At 38.7% G+C, this 17073-nt stretch overlaps 1 protein-coding gene across 3 annotated transcripts in view; it reads right to left on the reverse strand.

The window, feature by feature from the left end:
- Nucleotides 1-920: 920 nt before the first annotated feature.
- The window catches only part of LOC106879344 (transmembrane channel-like protein 7), a 148603-nt gene continuing 132450 nt past the window's right edge, over nucleotides 921-17073 (reverse strand). For all 3 annotated transcript variants that reach the window (XM_052969567.2, XM_089355122.1, XM_089355123.1), the window contains exons 15-17: nucleotides 11938-12105; nucleotides 9630-9708; nucleotides 921-5771 (exon numbers count right to left, since the gene is read on the reverse strand). In XM_052969567.2, coding sequence (XP_052825527.2) covers nucleotides 5706-5771; nucleotides 9630-9708; nucleotides 11938-12105 — 313 coding nt within the window. In that variant the 3' untranslated portion in view covers nucleotides 921-5705. The remainder of the gene's footprint in view (nucleotides 5772-9629; nucleotides 9709-11937; nucleotides 12106-17073) is intronic.

Here is a 17073-nt window from a genome sequence, read left to right on the forward strand (position 1 = left end):
TATTTCTATTGAAATACAGCCTCTTTATTTCAATTTATTTTGAAAACAATAAAACATTTAGTAAAATAACTTAGTCATGACTAAATTGATTTTTGGAACATAAATTAACATGAAATTTTAATGAGAAATTTGAATTTAGATTACTTTAAAATAAGGTGAAAGTTGGATCTTAAGAACAAATTGCTAAACGCAAAGCAATTGAAACAATGTACCAGCAAAGAGTACAGAGGATCAGCTGAACTGGTCACTGAACAGAGTCAGAACTTGAGAAAATGGAAACAGAGATTTTGGCAACTGTTAAGAAAAGAAAGCTGCAGTATTTTAGGTATGTTATCAGGGCCCAGAACCTCAACACCTTCCTAATTCCCACAGTTGTAATTCTATGAATTACTAAGTATGGGATGCAGTTAAAAAAGACACCAATTGCTTTGCCTGTAACACCAAGGCCGAGCTGGTGACCAATATCAAGGAAATGTTCTAAGGTCTTCCCAAGGACATAGTGAGGAGTGCATGTGCCAGGTTCTGGAGCTGTCTTGAGGCTGTGATTGAAGCAGAGGGCAGCTACTTTAAATAAACTGTTATCTCCCAGTCATAAGGTAGTTGATTTATTTTTATTTTTAAAAATACTTTTAGTTTTGGATGTGATATTGTGTTTCCATTTAGGCAAACTGTGTGTGTGTGTTTGTGATTGTGTGTGTGTTCATCATTTAATGAATACAGGAGTTATATGTGAGCTACATCAAGTCTCATGTTTGACTAGTGCAGTAATTGCACAGGTTTGTATAGCTTACTGTGCATGATCTGGCAATCATTGAGCTTGAAAACTGCCCAATTGTGCATGGTATATTATAGAAGCCTATATGATTACTGCACTTTACAAGCATGAAACTTGAAGTAACTTGAATAAAGAAATGTCAAAGTAAGGCAATAGAAAAATGTTTATTACAAATCAATTACAAGAGTGTACATTGAAAATCATACACATACACACACTCTATATATACATGCACAATTCATTTCTGTAGAGTTAAATATACTTTAGCAAAAAGTCCTGTTTAAAGCATTCAGGTTGTATAAAAAAATAGCTGAATGAAAAAATATGTACTGTGTTATAGAATCTCAATGTACTGTATGGCTTTCTATGGCATTCACATTAGTGGAGGACTTGTTTTATTTTGTTTTAGTTCTTTCAAATTGTCCTTAAGTAAGACAATCACCTAATGTGTTCTGGGACAAAGATGCTTCTTTTTACTGAAAGTAGCATGTATTTATACCTACTGAACTTTCACTTGTTATGTGGCTGCAAATCAGCTCTAGCTGAGTAGAGCCATGGCATGTAGGTTAAGTATATCTGGAGCTATGAATGAATCCAAAGATCCAGATTTGTAATATTATTGTCTGAGGACCTGGACATTCTGAAATACAGTGATTAACTGCATGTGATACAATGTTGTAGTTTGGGCATGTTATACTCTGTTCCATTGTCCAGACTATTTATATGTTTAGATTTTGGTGATGGCCACAATAGCAGCAACTTCTATTGGTGCTAAGTAATCTATCACACTAATTGGGGCTAGCAAAGTTATTTATTTTGCTGTTATTCTTATGAGTGCCTTTTTTTTCTCTTTCTGCCATGACAGGATGGGAGAGGTAGTGTTATTTTAGGATGTTGTTGTAACCAATGAAGAAGCTTCTGTATAGATGCTTCACCCCAAACTTCATATGTTGTTCTGAAACCGATAAATATATTGGAGAATTCCATCTTAGATTTAATGGGCCATAAAAGAATTTGGGATAGTCATAGTTAGAAAGCCTGTCAGACAATAAGGATCCAACACAGAAGACTATAGCATCTGAAGCTTCAAGAATAAACATTTCAAACTTCAGTTGTTATACAAGGCACTTTAACCCTTTTGATACCAACCCAGCTGAAACTGCCTCTGGCTCTGTAGTACAAATGTCTTGTTTTCATAAGTTTTGAATTAAAATCTTTCATCAAACCTTAGTTATAATTTATGTTCCTATCACTAGCTTAATGATAACTAAGTTATTTTACTAAATTCTTTGTTATATTTAAAATCAATTGAAAGAAACACAGAGCATTTCAACAGAAATATGGTAGCAAAAGGGTTAAATCCACATGCTCCACTCTATATGAATGTGAAGTTGGTTACAGTGAAGAAGCTTTAAAAATTACCATTTGGAACAGGTACTAATATGTTATGATAATGCATTATGATAATGTATTTTTTTATACTGTTTTACAAAATTATTATCCCTATATTTTAAATGACAACACACTATGATATGATGGGCAGTACCCACAACCTTTGCCACCCTCAACACAATATTGGTATACTGATACAGTATAAACCATCTGTAAGTCAATATCTTACATCAACCTACTGATACAGAAATATGGTTATCTGGTAATCTTTTTGTTAACATATTTCCCTTCAAATGCACTACTTTTGTTTCAATTAATTTTGCAAACATTGAAGAATTTAGTAAAATAATTTTGCCATTATTAAGTTGATATTTGAAACGTATATTATCATCGTTTAACATCCGTTTTCCATGCTGGCATGGGTTGGTTGGCAAGCCAGTAGGCTCCAATCTGATCTGGCAAGGTTTCTACAGTTGGATGCCCTTCCTAATGTCAACCACTCCAAGAGTGTAGTGTGTGCTTTTTACATGCCACAGTCATGGGAGCCAGTCAAGTGGCACTGGCATTGACCATCTTCAGATGGTGCTTTTTACGTGCCACCGGTGTGGGGAGCCAGTCAGTATATATTAACATAAACTTTTTATGAAAGGTTTTAAATCAGATCACTTTAAACAAGAAGTTTGAATCAAAAAATCAGGGTCAGTCTCAGGGAGGTTACTATCAAAAGGGTTACAACAGTGTACAAAATAGCTTAGTAACAACCCCACCACCACTGCTAAAAATTAATCTCTTGTTAAACATACATGTACCAGTGGTATACATACAGCAGGTAGTGGAATGGTGTACTAAATGGTATAATAAAGGAAAATGCATATATAGTTTTACAAAATAATCATTAAAGTTTTTAAACAGTAGTATAAAAAGCAGTATAAATGTGGAAGGAGAAAAAGTGCGTTTAATTAATGTTGAAGTGTATTTGTCAAACACTCTAAATAAAACTAAGGGTAGTGGTAGTAATATAGGAGGTAATGATACACAGCAAAGGCTGTATTTATATAAACAATCCCCAAACTGATAGACTAAAAATAATACTGAAACAACACCCTTTGTACATGCTTCCTCCTCTAAGATCAAAACCTTTAGGCAAAAGACATCTTTTTAGAATGATTATTACAACTGGTATCAATGTTTAGGTCCTTAAACTCAAGGCACTTTAATCTTTAGCTTCTAATTAGACGAACTTACTATCCATGTAACATTTATGTTAAGGCACTTTACTGAGAGAGAAAAACCCAATAAACAACTAGACGCATCAGCCTCTACTTGATCCTCTTTAATTCTTCAGTACAGATAATTATCAAACAATAACTGGGACCTTTACAAAACCATTCTGTTTAAGAGTCTCACTTTGAACAGCCAAAAATAAGATTTGTATCAGTCTGCCTGTCTATCTGTCTCCCTCCCTCTCTTTCTCCATCCCCAACTTTATAGATTCAAATAAAGAAAAAAAATAGTTTATCGTTTCAACATTACGTTTCAGAAATTTTTATAAACCCTAATTTTCAGACTCATCCATAGCAAATATACATATGTACATACATACAGACAGACAGATACATCACCACTGTCATTTAACATCCATTTTCCATATGTGTGTGTGTGTATATATATATATATATATATATATATATATATATATGTGTGTGTGTGTGTATATATATATGTGCACCAGCATGACCGCAGCCACTTGGCTGAAACACATAAATAAATAAATATATATATATGTGTGTGTGTGTGTGTGTGTGTGTGTGTATATATATATATATATATATATATACATACATACATACCTTTATTGTATTTATTAACTGTTTATCAAGATTGTTGTTGTCATTATTGTTGCTGCTGCTGCATGTGTTTATAGTGCTTGTAGGCACTGAAAAAAAGCAAATGGTGGACTGTAACTTAGAATAACACTTTACTGTTTGAGAAATACTGAATTGCTCATCAAACAGCAAGTCATAATACCTCCAAAACTACAGGCTGTGGCAGTTTTGTATTGGAGAGTGTCCAGAGATAATCTGGCCTGCAGTTTGTGCTTGCTTCATATTTTGAAAAGCTACACATGTTGTATACATAAGTCACATATCAGAAGACCAACACAGGATGTTTATAAGTATAGAACTTCAACAGTGCTAGCTGTCCTTTATGTCCAAAAGTGTGGTCATCTATTGCAAGGTTGAAAATTTATTTTAAATGAATGCACCAGGACAGAATCACAGTTGGGTCAATTCTTGACAAAATTATTATGTCATGCGTGTGTTTGTACTCTTGTTGAGACAACATGTGATAGTTGTAAATGAACAACACTGTTACACAAATCATGTTCTTCATTTCAATGTCTGGCCATGGGAAATATTACCTTGTTTGGAAACACAAGTGACAAGGTTGGCAACAGGAAGGGCATCTGGGCATAGAAAATCCACTTCAATAAACTTTATCTGACACAAACAAACATGGAAAAGTGTATGTTAAACAAAGATACACACACACACACATACAAACACGTATCTTTGAAGATAAAACAAATAGTTATTAACCTTTTAGCATTCAAACCAGCCATATCCAGCCTAAATATTCTACCTGTTTTATGTTCCAACCAGCGAGATGCAACATCTCGCACTTCTACAATGTCCTAAAAATAAGCAACTACATTGTGAAAATCTCAAAGCTACAAAATGATGTATGATTAATTCAAAACAATATGAATAAATAAGCAATATATATAACAGAATGATCTGAATGTTAAGGGGTTAAAATACAATAAAGAAATTTGTTTTTTGATGAGGCATCACTCAGGAACAAGAATCTACTACTCATTGACTTCATTGTTGAATCAAGTATTTTATTAGTTCACTGATTCCAAAAGGAGAGTAGAGCAGTGGAAAGAGATTCAGAAAGTCTACATCAGTGAAGGAGGACCAGGCAATCATTATATATGTTTTATATCATGTAGAGACAATACATAAGGCCAAGTCTAATCCTTGTTGATTTCAGAAGGGGCTGTTCCTAACAGTGCTCCCTTGAAGAGTTCAAGCTTCAGTGTCATGAAAGTATGAGACCAATGCTATCATATTTTACATAGTGGTCCCAGAATTTTCTACATTACCATATGGACTGTGTCAATGAAAAATTGGTTATTTGAGCAAAAGTTATGGCATAGCCTCAACGACAGGATATGAACTACTGATCATCAGGTTGAAAGGCAACCATCTACCAGTCTTAACCTACCTGAGACTCTTACAAAACTGGAGAAGTTGATAATCTATTTATTTCAAGAAAATATTTCAGAGTGCCACAGAGATAAAGGAGGATCAAGAGAAAAGGAAAGAAATAAGAACTGCAAAAAAATGGGTGAGAGAGTGACAGGGAAGATAGGGAAGATAGATAGATAGATGGATAGACAGAGAAAAGAGAGAGAAGGAAGTGCTGAAGCAGTTAAAGAAGGAGAAAGAGTTGCAACAGATATTCCTTGAAGTTAAAGTTTTGAGATAGTTTTGTATTTTTTCAATTTGTTCAGGAGGAAACGTTTATCTTTGCCATCCTACAAAGAGAAAAAGGAATAATAATAATAATAATAATAATAATAATAATAATAATAATAATGATGATGATGATGATGATGATTTCAAATTTTGGCACAAAGCCAGCAATTTCAGGGGAGTGGGTACGTTGATTTAGATCAATCCAGTATTCAGCTGATACTTATCTGACCAATGAAATGCAAAGTTGACCTTGACAGAATTTGAATTCAGAATGTGAAGATGGACAAAACGCTGTTTAGCATTTTGCCCAGTGTGCTAACAAATGATAATGATAACTTCTTTATTAACAATAAAGGGTTTACATTAAGAAAATCATTAAGGATGGCACAGGACAAAACACTGAATGGTTTGTATATGCGTGCATGTGTGTTGGTATGAGGGTTTTGCATGTAAACAGGTTTAACAGAAAACAAAAAGAAGGGAATACTGAAATTTTAACAATGAGAATTTTTTTTATTTGCTATCAGGGCAAAGGATGAGTGGGGACAATACAAAGACATAAAGTGTGGGGGTTTACATATAATGAAATGATAAAAATGAAATTAAATATATATATATATATATACAGAAAATATACATGGTATACAATAAAACAAAGAAGGGAAGCATACAACAGTAAAAAGAAAGAAAAAAGATGGCAGTGAAATGGTCCGCCTGATACAGGAGAACCTCAAGGAATAATCAAGGAACCCCACCAGCCAAGATCTCCCTGAACATCTTGGGCAAGTGTCCTCATCAATTCCTTTTCTCCAACTCACAGGCCTACACTTAGAGCGATACCATCCACTCTTGCCATTTTCCCAACAAATTCACTCGAAGACAGCACCTCCCTCTCCATCCTCATTTTCCTTTTCAAGTGAATCTTGAAAAAGTTGATTAGAGCTCTACCAAAGAAGAACATCTCTGTCCTCGTGTCTTTCAACCTCAGCTGCCAGAGAAGCTCTTTTGCCACAGTCACCAGGCAAAGGAAAACTGCCTTACTTGCCTGATTAAAGGAGGGTGGCAGAGCAATCATCAATATGGATTCAGCTGATAGATGGATCTGTCCTACACGATAACAACTGTTCAACATAACCCCACAAGTCAGCAATGTCTAGACACTGAATGAGTGGGTGCAGAATGGTTTTGTTGTTCTACATGCATTTCAGAAAGCCCATTTGACAGCACATCCATGCCAGTAGGGTTTATCTCTAATTGGTAGTTCCCCCACACCCATTAGCACTACCAGGTCAAGGACATTGGTAAATTATGCATGGTAGTTCCTGACCAGAAAGTCCTCTGGAACGTCATCACACTTCCTTGTCACTAATCCTCTATATATTGCTAAGGTGGAACATCCACAGACCACATTACCTAAATGGTAAAGGGCCGTGGGTGCCCAACAACACTCTAGGTGCCAAGCACTCAGTCTTGATCTTTCCTTCACCAAAGAGACAAACTGCAGAGAGACATGCCTTACAAACGGTGCCCACACACACTCACTGTTCAGATATCATTGCAAATGGCACAACCTGAGCACATGTCTGCACATCAGAAGCCATAGCATGCCTAACTAACCATGCAGAAAGTACTGGCAGCAGACTGAACTCCTAACCATTGGAAAGCATCCTTTCTACAAGAGAATAAGTAATCGACACTCCAGCTCAGTCAAGCAGTAACCAGGGCAGGGCACGATAGTCAGGTGATAAATGATGATGGAAGTGATGTAAGCATTTGCCACCTCTGCTCATGTTTGGGTAAGACTCGCCACCCTATTCTCCATATCACCCCATTTCTTATCCACCTAGAAATCAAGACCAAACCAGACACCAAGCAGTTTAAGTGGTCCATCAATTTGAAAGAAATACTCAGGATATCAAGGATAAAACATCATAGACATGGTTAAGCCAAGGCAATTTGGAGCATACCACTGAAAGCCTTATAATTGCAACACAAGACCAAATTCTTGCTATCAATTTAGTGAAGTATAAAATCTACAAAACTTTTGAGACCCAGAAACACAGACTCCGTGAAGAGAAGTTTTCATATTTTCCAGTGGTGTTCTCTGTCTATTATTTTAACTTCATCCCACATGGGGAGGTGGTCTCCATTTTTTGTGCAAGAGAGATGATTGCGCTGGTATGGACGAGGATAGCTGCGTGAAAAAGTGCCACACCCTAGCAGTTGAGGGAACCTGTGGAAGAGGTAGGCCCAGGAAAACTTGGGATGAGGTGGTGAGGCAAGACCTTCGAACATTGGGCCTCACCGAGGTGATGACTTCTGACCGAGACCTTTGGAAATATGTAGTGCGTGAGAAGACCCAGCAAGCCAAGTGAGACCTAAATCCAAGGCCTCTGCCAAGGGTGTAGCCAGCCCACTTATGCTTTCCTTTCCTTCATTGGACACTAAACTCCGCTTGCGAAGACCTGTTGAGGCAAGTGAAATCGAAATCGAAGTCAAACTAAATTCGACGACTGGCACCCATGCCAACATCGTCTCCTTCATTGGACACGAAACCCAGCTTGCGAAGACTTATTGGGGCAAGCGAAAGTGAAATCGTGATGGCACCTGTGCCCAGCGTCGCCTTTCTGGCACTTGTGCCAGTGGCATGTGTAAGGACTTTCGAGCGAGATTGTTGCCAGTGCCCCTGGACTGGCTCTTGTGCAGGTGGCACATAAAATACACCATTTTGAGTGTGGTCGTTGCCAGTAACGCCTGACTGGCCTTCGTGCCGGTGGCACGTAAAAGCACTCACTACACTCTCGGAGTGGTTGGCGTTAGGAAGGGCATCCATCTGTAGAAACTCTGCCAAATCAGATTGGAGCCTGGTGTAGCCATCTGGTTTCACCAGTCCTCAGTCAAATCGTCCAACCCATGCTAGCATGGAAAGCAGATGATAATGATGATGGTGATCAGCTATACCCAATTTATAAATATCTCCCCATGTCACAGCTTTGTGATGTTCCTCTACCCTTATCTTGCCTTTGTATAACCTACCACAGCTGCATGGAATGGAGTACACACAGTTCTTGGTGGTTTTACTCGAAGGAAATTAATGCGAAGTATTGTATTGCTTTTGAATACTGTCCTGATGTCATATGGGCTGCATATCTTTTGTATCTTTTTGGAGAGGCCTTTCACATAGGGTAGACAGACTATGGACAGTTTATCAGTTTCATCCTCTCTTTTCTTCATGACTGGAGTGGATAGTATGTTTTTGGGGTAGTTGTTGCTTAATAGATTGTAACTGAGCTTGATCATTTCTTCGTGGTGAGTATCACAATCACTACTTATATTCATTGCTCAATGTTTTAGGCACTGAGCAATCCTTCTCTTTACACTGTATGGATGGTGGGAGTTGAAGCTGAGGTATCATCCAGTGAAGGTCAGCTTGCGGTATACGGATGTCCTAAACAACAACAACAACATCGAAAAATACCTTAGGAACGAGAACTAAGGTTTGAAATTTCCCCAAGACACCTGATGAAGGCTGGAGAGTATATCAGCTGAAACGTATTAAGAACAAACAAGATGAGGACAAATATCCGTCAATTGCAAATAATGTAAATAATGTCAAGAAGATTTGTCCCCCACAGCAGAATTGATACTGGTGCTGGTGCCACATATACAACAATCAGTACACTGTGGAGTGGTTGGCATTAGGAAGAGTATCCAGGTGTGGCCCCTGGCCTTACTAGCTCAAGTCAAACTATCCAATCCATATCAGCATATAATGATGATGATGAAGAAGTATTAAGGTAAATTCTTTTTCTTTTTAAATGAACATATTTGCAGAGGTAGGGTTCCAGCAGAAGAGTTTTGTGAAGAACTGGGTGAAAACAAAAAATCTGACAAATAGAAACGGGTTCAAAACTTACCAAAACTAACTGTTCTCTTAGAAGGTCCTCCATTCTTATGTAGCCCTTTATGACGATGAAATTATAGTAGATGAAGAAACTGTCAACAGAGAAATAGCAGTCATATTAAATATCAGGTGACTTTTGTAATAAAACAAAGAGTACAGGATGATGCATTGGGTAGATGATATAGAATCACAGATACACAGACACATATATTCTTTTATTTGTTTCAGCTGTGCTGGAGCACTGCCATCAGGAATTTCAGTTGAACTAATCAACCCCAGTACTTATTTTCTTTTTAAGCCTGGATATAAACACATATGATGGGCTTCTTTCAGTTTCTGTCAACCAAATTCACTCACAAGGTTTTGGTCAGTCTGAGGCTGTAATAGAAGACATTTGCCCAAGGTGCGACACTGGGACTGAACCTGGAACCATGTGGTTGGGAAGCAAACTTCGTACCAAACAGTCACAATGTGCACACACACACACACACACACACACACACACAGTGGGGTGCCCATACACAAACAGGTCTCTAAATGAACAAATTGAATAACGAACAGTGTTTCTGAAGAAAACTATACTTGCATAAGTTGAAATTTGATAGACAAACCACAAGCAGACTACAAAAAGTCAGTTTAATGTAATTGATGCAGTGTTAATGATTGCAGCAGCTTGAAAGGAGGATTCAGTATGTTGTTTACATGCTGCCATTGTGGGCTGAAGCTGTGCTTCCAAGAGACATCAAAAGAAACAAACCCAGTTTTCTACAGCTGCATGCCCTTCCCCTTGCCAACCATCAACTGTTTCCAATGCCATGCCTTTATCTTGATTACACTGTGTAACAACTTTCGTCCTTGAGTAGCAACTGTTATTTCCTATTTGTTTACACTGAGAAAGTATGAAAAATGGCTAATATTTCCTTCAAACTTTGCGTTTGTTACATTTATTCAAACCCCAAAGAATCCCTCTCAACGAATGGTTATTACGCTCCCCGACTACGCCTGCTCATGATTAGAGGTGCACATATAAGTGAATACACACACATGCCTAGCCATACATGCACAAACATATACATCAATGCACTATGAAATACATTGGAAAGACAAAGATATTCAAATGATAAATGAATGTAAATACAGATGATGGAGGGAAATTTTCATAGTTGAAGATGTCAACTTTCACTTCAGTTTAGTATGGACAGGGCCGGAGTGCACACACAAACACAAACATCCATGATCACTAATTCCTGTAATTATATACTCCTGTAATAAAAAACTGAGTACAGAGCCAGTGATAGAAGATTGATAGACTGTGGTCTGAGGTTGAATGAAGTTGATCTGATACCCAATACTGACAGATAGTTAAATAGACTGACTATGTGAACTGTAGTTTGAGGCTGTTGACCAGGCTGATTCAACTACATACAACAATTCAGTGGTCAGTGGCATCCTTCATTGACAGTTGACTAATTGGTGGAGTATGGTCTGATGCTGAGCCATATTAATCTGGTACATATTGATGGTATCTAGGTGAACAGATTATTAGACTGTAGTCTGAGTCAGGACAAACCAGGTGAAATAAGGTTAAAGGCTTTACTAGATCAACTTATTCCTAAAAAGCAAGGTAAAAGAAAGGTTAACTAAGGCATTGTTGAGTAAACATCAACTATTCCAGCTTATCATTCACAAGTAGGAGCTAAGGCTTAAAGCTCAGCCACTGCTGGTTCTATATAAATGTATACTTATTCACATGTTGACATACAGGCACGAATATATGCAAAAAAAAAAAAACCATCATAAAATTAAAAATACCCTAGACAAGTCTAATCCTCACCAGAACTAGAATCTCAATGGAGGACAAGTCTGAAACAACAAGGATACAAGATTCAAAGTATTACAAACAAAATACATATACAAATAAACAGTACATATACATCCCATCTTCAGCTGCCTAACAGGCATCATTATAGTTTCAACACTTGGTCAGTACTTTGGACAGCTGGTGATGGTCAACAATGTCAAAAGTATAAATACTGCTTGAAAAAAAGTAGACAAGAAGCAGGAGCCAAACATAAGCTCAATGTGTTATATATTCACTCATACAAAGTAATCTCAATTACTAGAAATAGCAAAGAAATCTTGTAAGATCAAATTCTGGTGTCTTAAAAAAAAGAACGTATAGGTAATGCAGTTCTAAGTATACTATGCACGAGAAAACGTACTGGTCATGAAATGTATTTGATCATAGGTTTGCTGGAATTAAGGCTGAGTGGGAGGAGGAACAACAACAACAAAAAGTTTATACATGCAGAGTTACTAACCATATGATGATTATCAATGGAACCATGATGGCTGGTGTAAATATGAGGTTCAGAATTTTAGCAAGTATATCTGGCCAACTGTTAACTAGGTTCGACAGTGTAGTGAACATGGAAAACTCTGTCTCACTGTACACACGAAATGGACCACAACTTTTCGAAGGTTCAATCCTGAGAAGAAACATGAAGCAAAGAATACATTAAAAAATAACAAATAAAAATTAATTACAAGTATTTTTTATATATACATATGTGTGTGTGTGTGTGTGTGTGTGTGTGTGCATATAAATATATACATATATAATTATATATACATACATACATACATACATACATATATATATATATATATATATATATATATATATATATATATATATATATATATATATATATATATATCAAGCAAGATATAAGTTGGAGTTATGCAACCATCTAAGGGATAGATTTATCCATAGGCACTCCTGGTGTATTACCTCACTATGTATAGACATAGCTATAAGGTATATGGTAGTAGGTAATTTAAAGGTAAAACCGTGATTTAATATATATAGAAAATAAAAGAAATGGAGCAATAATTAACAATGAGAAGTGGAGCATTGATGTTAAAAAGTCATTATTTAATTGTAGTTCAGAATCATTTACAGCTGTTTCTGTCTATCAAATCAGAGTAAATTTACATTTACCTTGTCACATTTAACAAATATCTTTCAAATGATTTTAGAGAGAAAAGAAAGGCAAAGAAAAAAGGAAAAGAGTTATATGTATATGTATATATATATATATATATATATATATATATATATATATATATATATATTTATCATCATCATCATTTAATGTCTGCTTTCTGTGCTAGCATGGGTTGGACGATTTGACTGAGGACTGGCGAACCAGATGGCTGCACCAGGCTCCAATCTGATCTGGCAGAGTTTCTACAGCTGGATGCCCTTCCTAACGCCAACCACTCAGAGAGTGTAGTGGGTGCTTTAACGTGCCACCGGCACGAGGGCCAGTCAGGTGCTACTGGCAACGGCCACGCTCAAATGGGCACAAGTGCCAGTAAGGCAACGCTGGTAACGAACAGGCTCAAGTGGTGCTATTTACGTGCCACCGGCACGGAAGCCAGGCAGCTACTCTGGCAATGAACATGCTTGGACGGTGCTGTTAGCGCTCCACTGGTACAAGAGCCAGTCATCAAATTTGGTTCAATTACGATTTCAATTTCACTTGCCCCAACAGGTCTTTGCAAGCAGAGTTTAGTGTCCAATGAAGGAAAGGTACGCATAAGTGGGCTGGCTACACCCGTGGCAAAGGTCATGGGTTATGATCTCATTTGGCTTACCGGGTCTTCTCACACATAGTATATTTCCAAAGGTCTCGGCCACTAGTCATTGCCTCAGTGAGGCCTAATGTTCGAAGGTTGTGCTTTTCACTACCTCATCCAGGTCTTCCTAGGTCTACCTCTTCCAGCGGTTGAAGGGTGCTTTTTACGTGCCACCGGCATGGGAGCCAGTCAGGTGGTACTGGCAATGATCTACACTTGAATGGTGCTTTTAAGGTGCCACTGGCATGGGTGGCAGTCAGGCGGTACTGGCACTGACCACGAGAATGACTTCACTTGACTCAACAGATCTTCGCAAAAACAGTTTATTGGCCAATGATTGAAAGGTACTCTTAAATGGGCTGGTTATGCTGCACTGGCATAGGCCAGTTCTAGTCTCACTTGGCTTACCGGGACTTCTCAAGCACAGCATATCTCCAAAGGTCTCGGTCAGAAGTCATTGTCTCCGTGAGGCCCAATGTTCAAAGGTCATGCTTCACCACCTCATCCCAAGTCTCCTGGGTCTACCTCTTCCACAGGTTTCCTCTACTGCTAGGGTGTGACACTTTTTTACACAGGTGTCTTCATCCATATGCAACACATGACCATACCAGCGCAATTGTCTCTCTTGCATACCACAACTGATGTTTCTTAGGTCCAACTTTTCTCTTAAGGTACTTACACTCTGTTGAGTATGCACACTGACATTACACATCCATCGGAGCATACAGGCTTCATTTCTTGCAAGCTTACGCATGTCCTCAGCAGTCATGACCCATGTTTCACTGCCATGTAACATGGCTGTTCACACACATGCGTCATACAGTCTACCTTTCCCTCTGAGCAAGAGGCCCATTGTCACCAGCAGAGGTAGGAGCTCTCTGAACTTTGCCCAGGCTATTCTTATTCTAGCAGCTACACTCTCAGAGCACACACCCCTGCTACTGACTTGGTCACCTAGGTAATGGAAGCCATCAACAACTTCTAGTTTTTCTCCCTGGAATGTGGCAGAAGTTGTTCTCTGCACATTTTCAGTGTTCATTGCTCCTGAGCATCTGCCGCATACAAAAACTATCTTCCTAGTTAGCCTTCCTTTGATATTGCTGCACCACTTATGTGTCCATCTTACAGAGTTTCTACCTACGCCTTTTCTACAGATTGAGCAGGGCCATCTACCTGAAGGGGCTTGTGGTTTGTCTACCTTTCTATTTATTAGGAGTTTGGTTTTAGCTAGGTTGACTCTAAGGCCCTTCGATTCTAGTCCTTGCTTCCACACCTGAAACTTCAATAGTTCTGATAGTAACTCAAGAATTAGAGCAAGGTCATCAGCATAGAGGAGCTCCCAGGGGCTACCTGTCTTGAATTCCTGTGTTATTGCCTGGAGGACTATGATAAATAGGAGGAGGTTGAGGACTGAACCTTGGTGGACCCCTACCTCTACCCAGAATTCTTCACTGTACTCGTCGCCAACCCTCACCTTACTGACAGCGTCCCTGTACATGGCTCGCACAGCTCTCACTAACCATTCTTCTATCCCTAGTTTCCTCATTGACCACCAGATAAGGGATCGGGGGACCCTGTCAAAGGTTTTCTCGATGTCAACGAAAGCCAGGTACAGAGGTTTATCCTTGGCTAGGTATTTCTCCTGCAGCTGTCTTACCAGAAATATAGCATCAGTGGTGCTTTTCCCTGGCACGAACCCAAACTGCATCTCATCTAAACTGACTCGCTTCCTAATTAGTTGGGCTATGACCCTCTCTGTAACTTTCATTACCTGATCTAACAACTTGATACCTCTGTAATTATTTGTATCTAAAGCATCACCTTTACCTTTGTAACAGTTGACAATGGTGCTGCTACACCAGTCATTGGGTATGACTCCTTTGTGTATCACCTGGTTAACAATACGGGTGACTAGGCTATAGCCGACACTACCTGATATTTTGAGCATCTCTGCAGTGATTCCTGATGGGCCGGGGGCTTTCCCTGTCTTCATACTCTTAATTGCTTTATCTACCATGGTACTGTCAATTCGGATAGCTGATCCCACTGTTGGAACGACATTCGGCAGACTCTCTTTCTCCCGTTCATTCTCTTTATTGAGCAATCTTTCGTAGTGGTGTCTCCAAACCTCTCTCTTTGCAACCCCGTTTAGTGCAAGCATACCATCATGCATGCGAACACATTTCTCTTCCACGACATCACGATTCTCTCTCACACAGTCTTGCAACAAAAAATACTTCAAGTCTTTGGTCCTCATAGCACAGAACATTGGCAAACTTCTTCTTATCTACTTCCCCTCTGGCTAAATAAACCTGTCTCCTAGCTTCCCTTCTAGCAGTCTCATACAATTCCCTGCTACCTCCATTCTTCCAAGCCTGTTTCTTTTGTCTGATAGCCCTGTCAACCACATTGTTCCACCACCACGTTACTTTGGGTCGGAAGGGGACTTTACACCAGCCACAGATCTGGTCGGTGGCTCTCAACAGGTTGTCCCGTAGAAACCTCCAGTTGTCTTCCACGTTGTATGATGCTATATCCCCTTCTATTTCGTCAAATGCTTCAAGTAGTATGTCCCTAAATCTCTGTCCATTTGCAGGATCTTTAAGCTTCCAAACCCTTCTCCTCCAAGCCAGTCTACATCTGGGCATCCTTATTGCCTTGATCTCAAAGTTGCTAACTACTAATCTGTGTTGAGGGGTACATTCTTCACCAGGGAAGGTTTTGGCATTTATAAGCTGCCCTCTTTCCCTATTTCTGGCGAGGATGTAGTCGATTTGGCTAGAGTGTCTGCCGGAATGGTAGGTGACTAGGTGACAGGCTGGTTTCCTGAAGTTGGTATTGCAAACCATAAGATCATTTGCATCACATAACTCCAGCAGTCTGGCTCCCTCCTCGTTGCGGGAACCGAAGCCATAGCCTCCATGAATGCCATGGAAGCCTCCTGCATGTTGGAGTATTCCCACACCCCCGACCCCATCAGTGTTCCCTGCCAAGAAAATCTTGTACTTGTTTTCTTTGCCTGTGAGGAACCTTGCGGACCCTCCTCACCATCTTATTTCTTGGATGCAGCACAGATCAACCCGTCTCCGTTCTAAGCATCTCAACAATCTCACCAGACCTATGTATATATATATATATATACATATACATATACATATATATATATATATATATATGGTGGTTGTCTACTCCTTAAACAGAGTTTGACCACCTCCTGCACCTACACCTTAGCCCTTTCATGGCGTCTGATGTGGCTTTTTAAACAGTGTTTTGAAAAAACACCCACACAGATTGCACCTCTGATTTGCACTACCAATACCTGCAAGTAAGTTCTGCTCATTGTGGATCCTAAAATGTCTTTTAAGACCCCCATTGGATTTGCAAACCCTCTGGCACACACCACATTCAAACGTGTGCACAGACATATAATCAGAATAGCTGGATGAGGTTTGTTTTCCATGGGTTCACAGGTGAGATTTGAGGCCAGCCAAGGACAGACATGGTCTGTCACAGACTGTGCACACAAAAAGGTCCTTGTCATTCACCTTCTCAGTCTTTACATTTTTCCTTAAATATATATATAAAATAAAATACTGCACCGTTTCTATTTCATATAAACGGTGCAGTATCTTATTTTATATATATATATATATATATATATATATATATACATACATATATACTCTCTTTTACTTGTTTCAGTCATTTGACTGCGGTCATGCTGGAGCACCGCCTTTAGTCGAGCAAATCGACCCCAGGACTTATTCTTTGTAAGCCTAGTACTTATTCTATTGGTCTCTTTTGCAGAACAA

This window comes from Octopus bimaculoides, chromosome 7, assembly GCF_046866305.1.
Source record: "Octopus bimaculoides isolate indiv1 chromosome 7, ASM4686630v1, whole genome shotgun sequence".
In the NCBI taxonomy this organism is placed as follows: domain Eukaryota; kingdom Metazoa; phylum Mollusca; class Cephalopoda; order Octopoda; family Octopodidae; genus Octopus; species Octopus bimaculoides.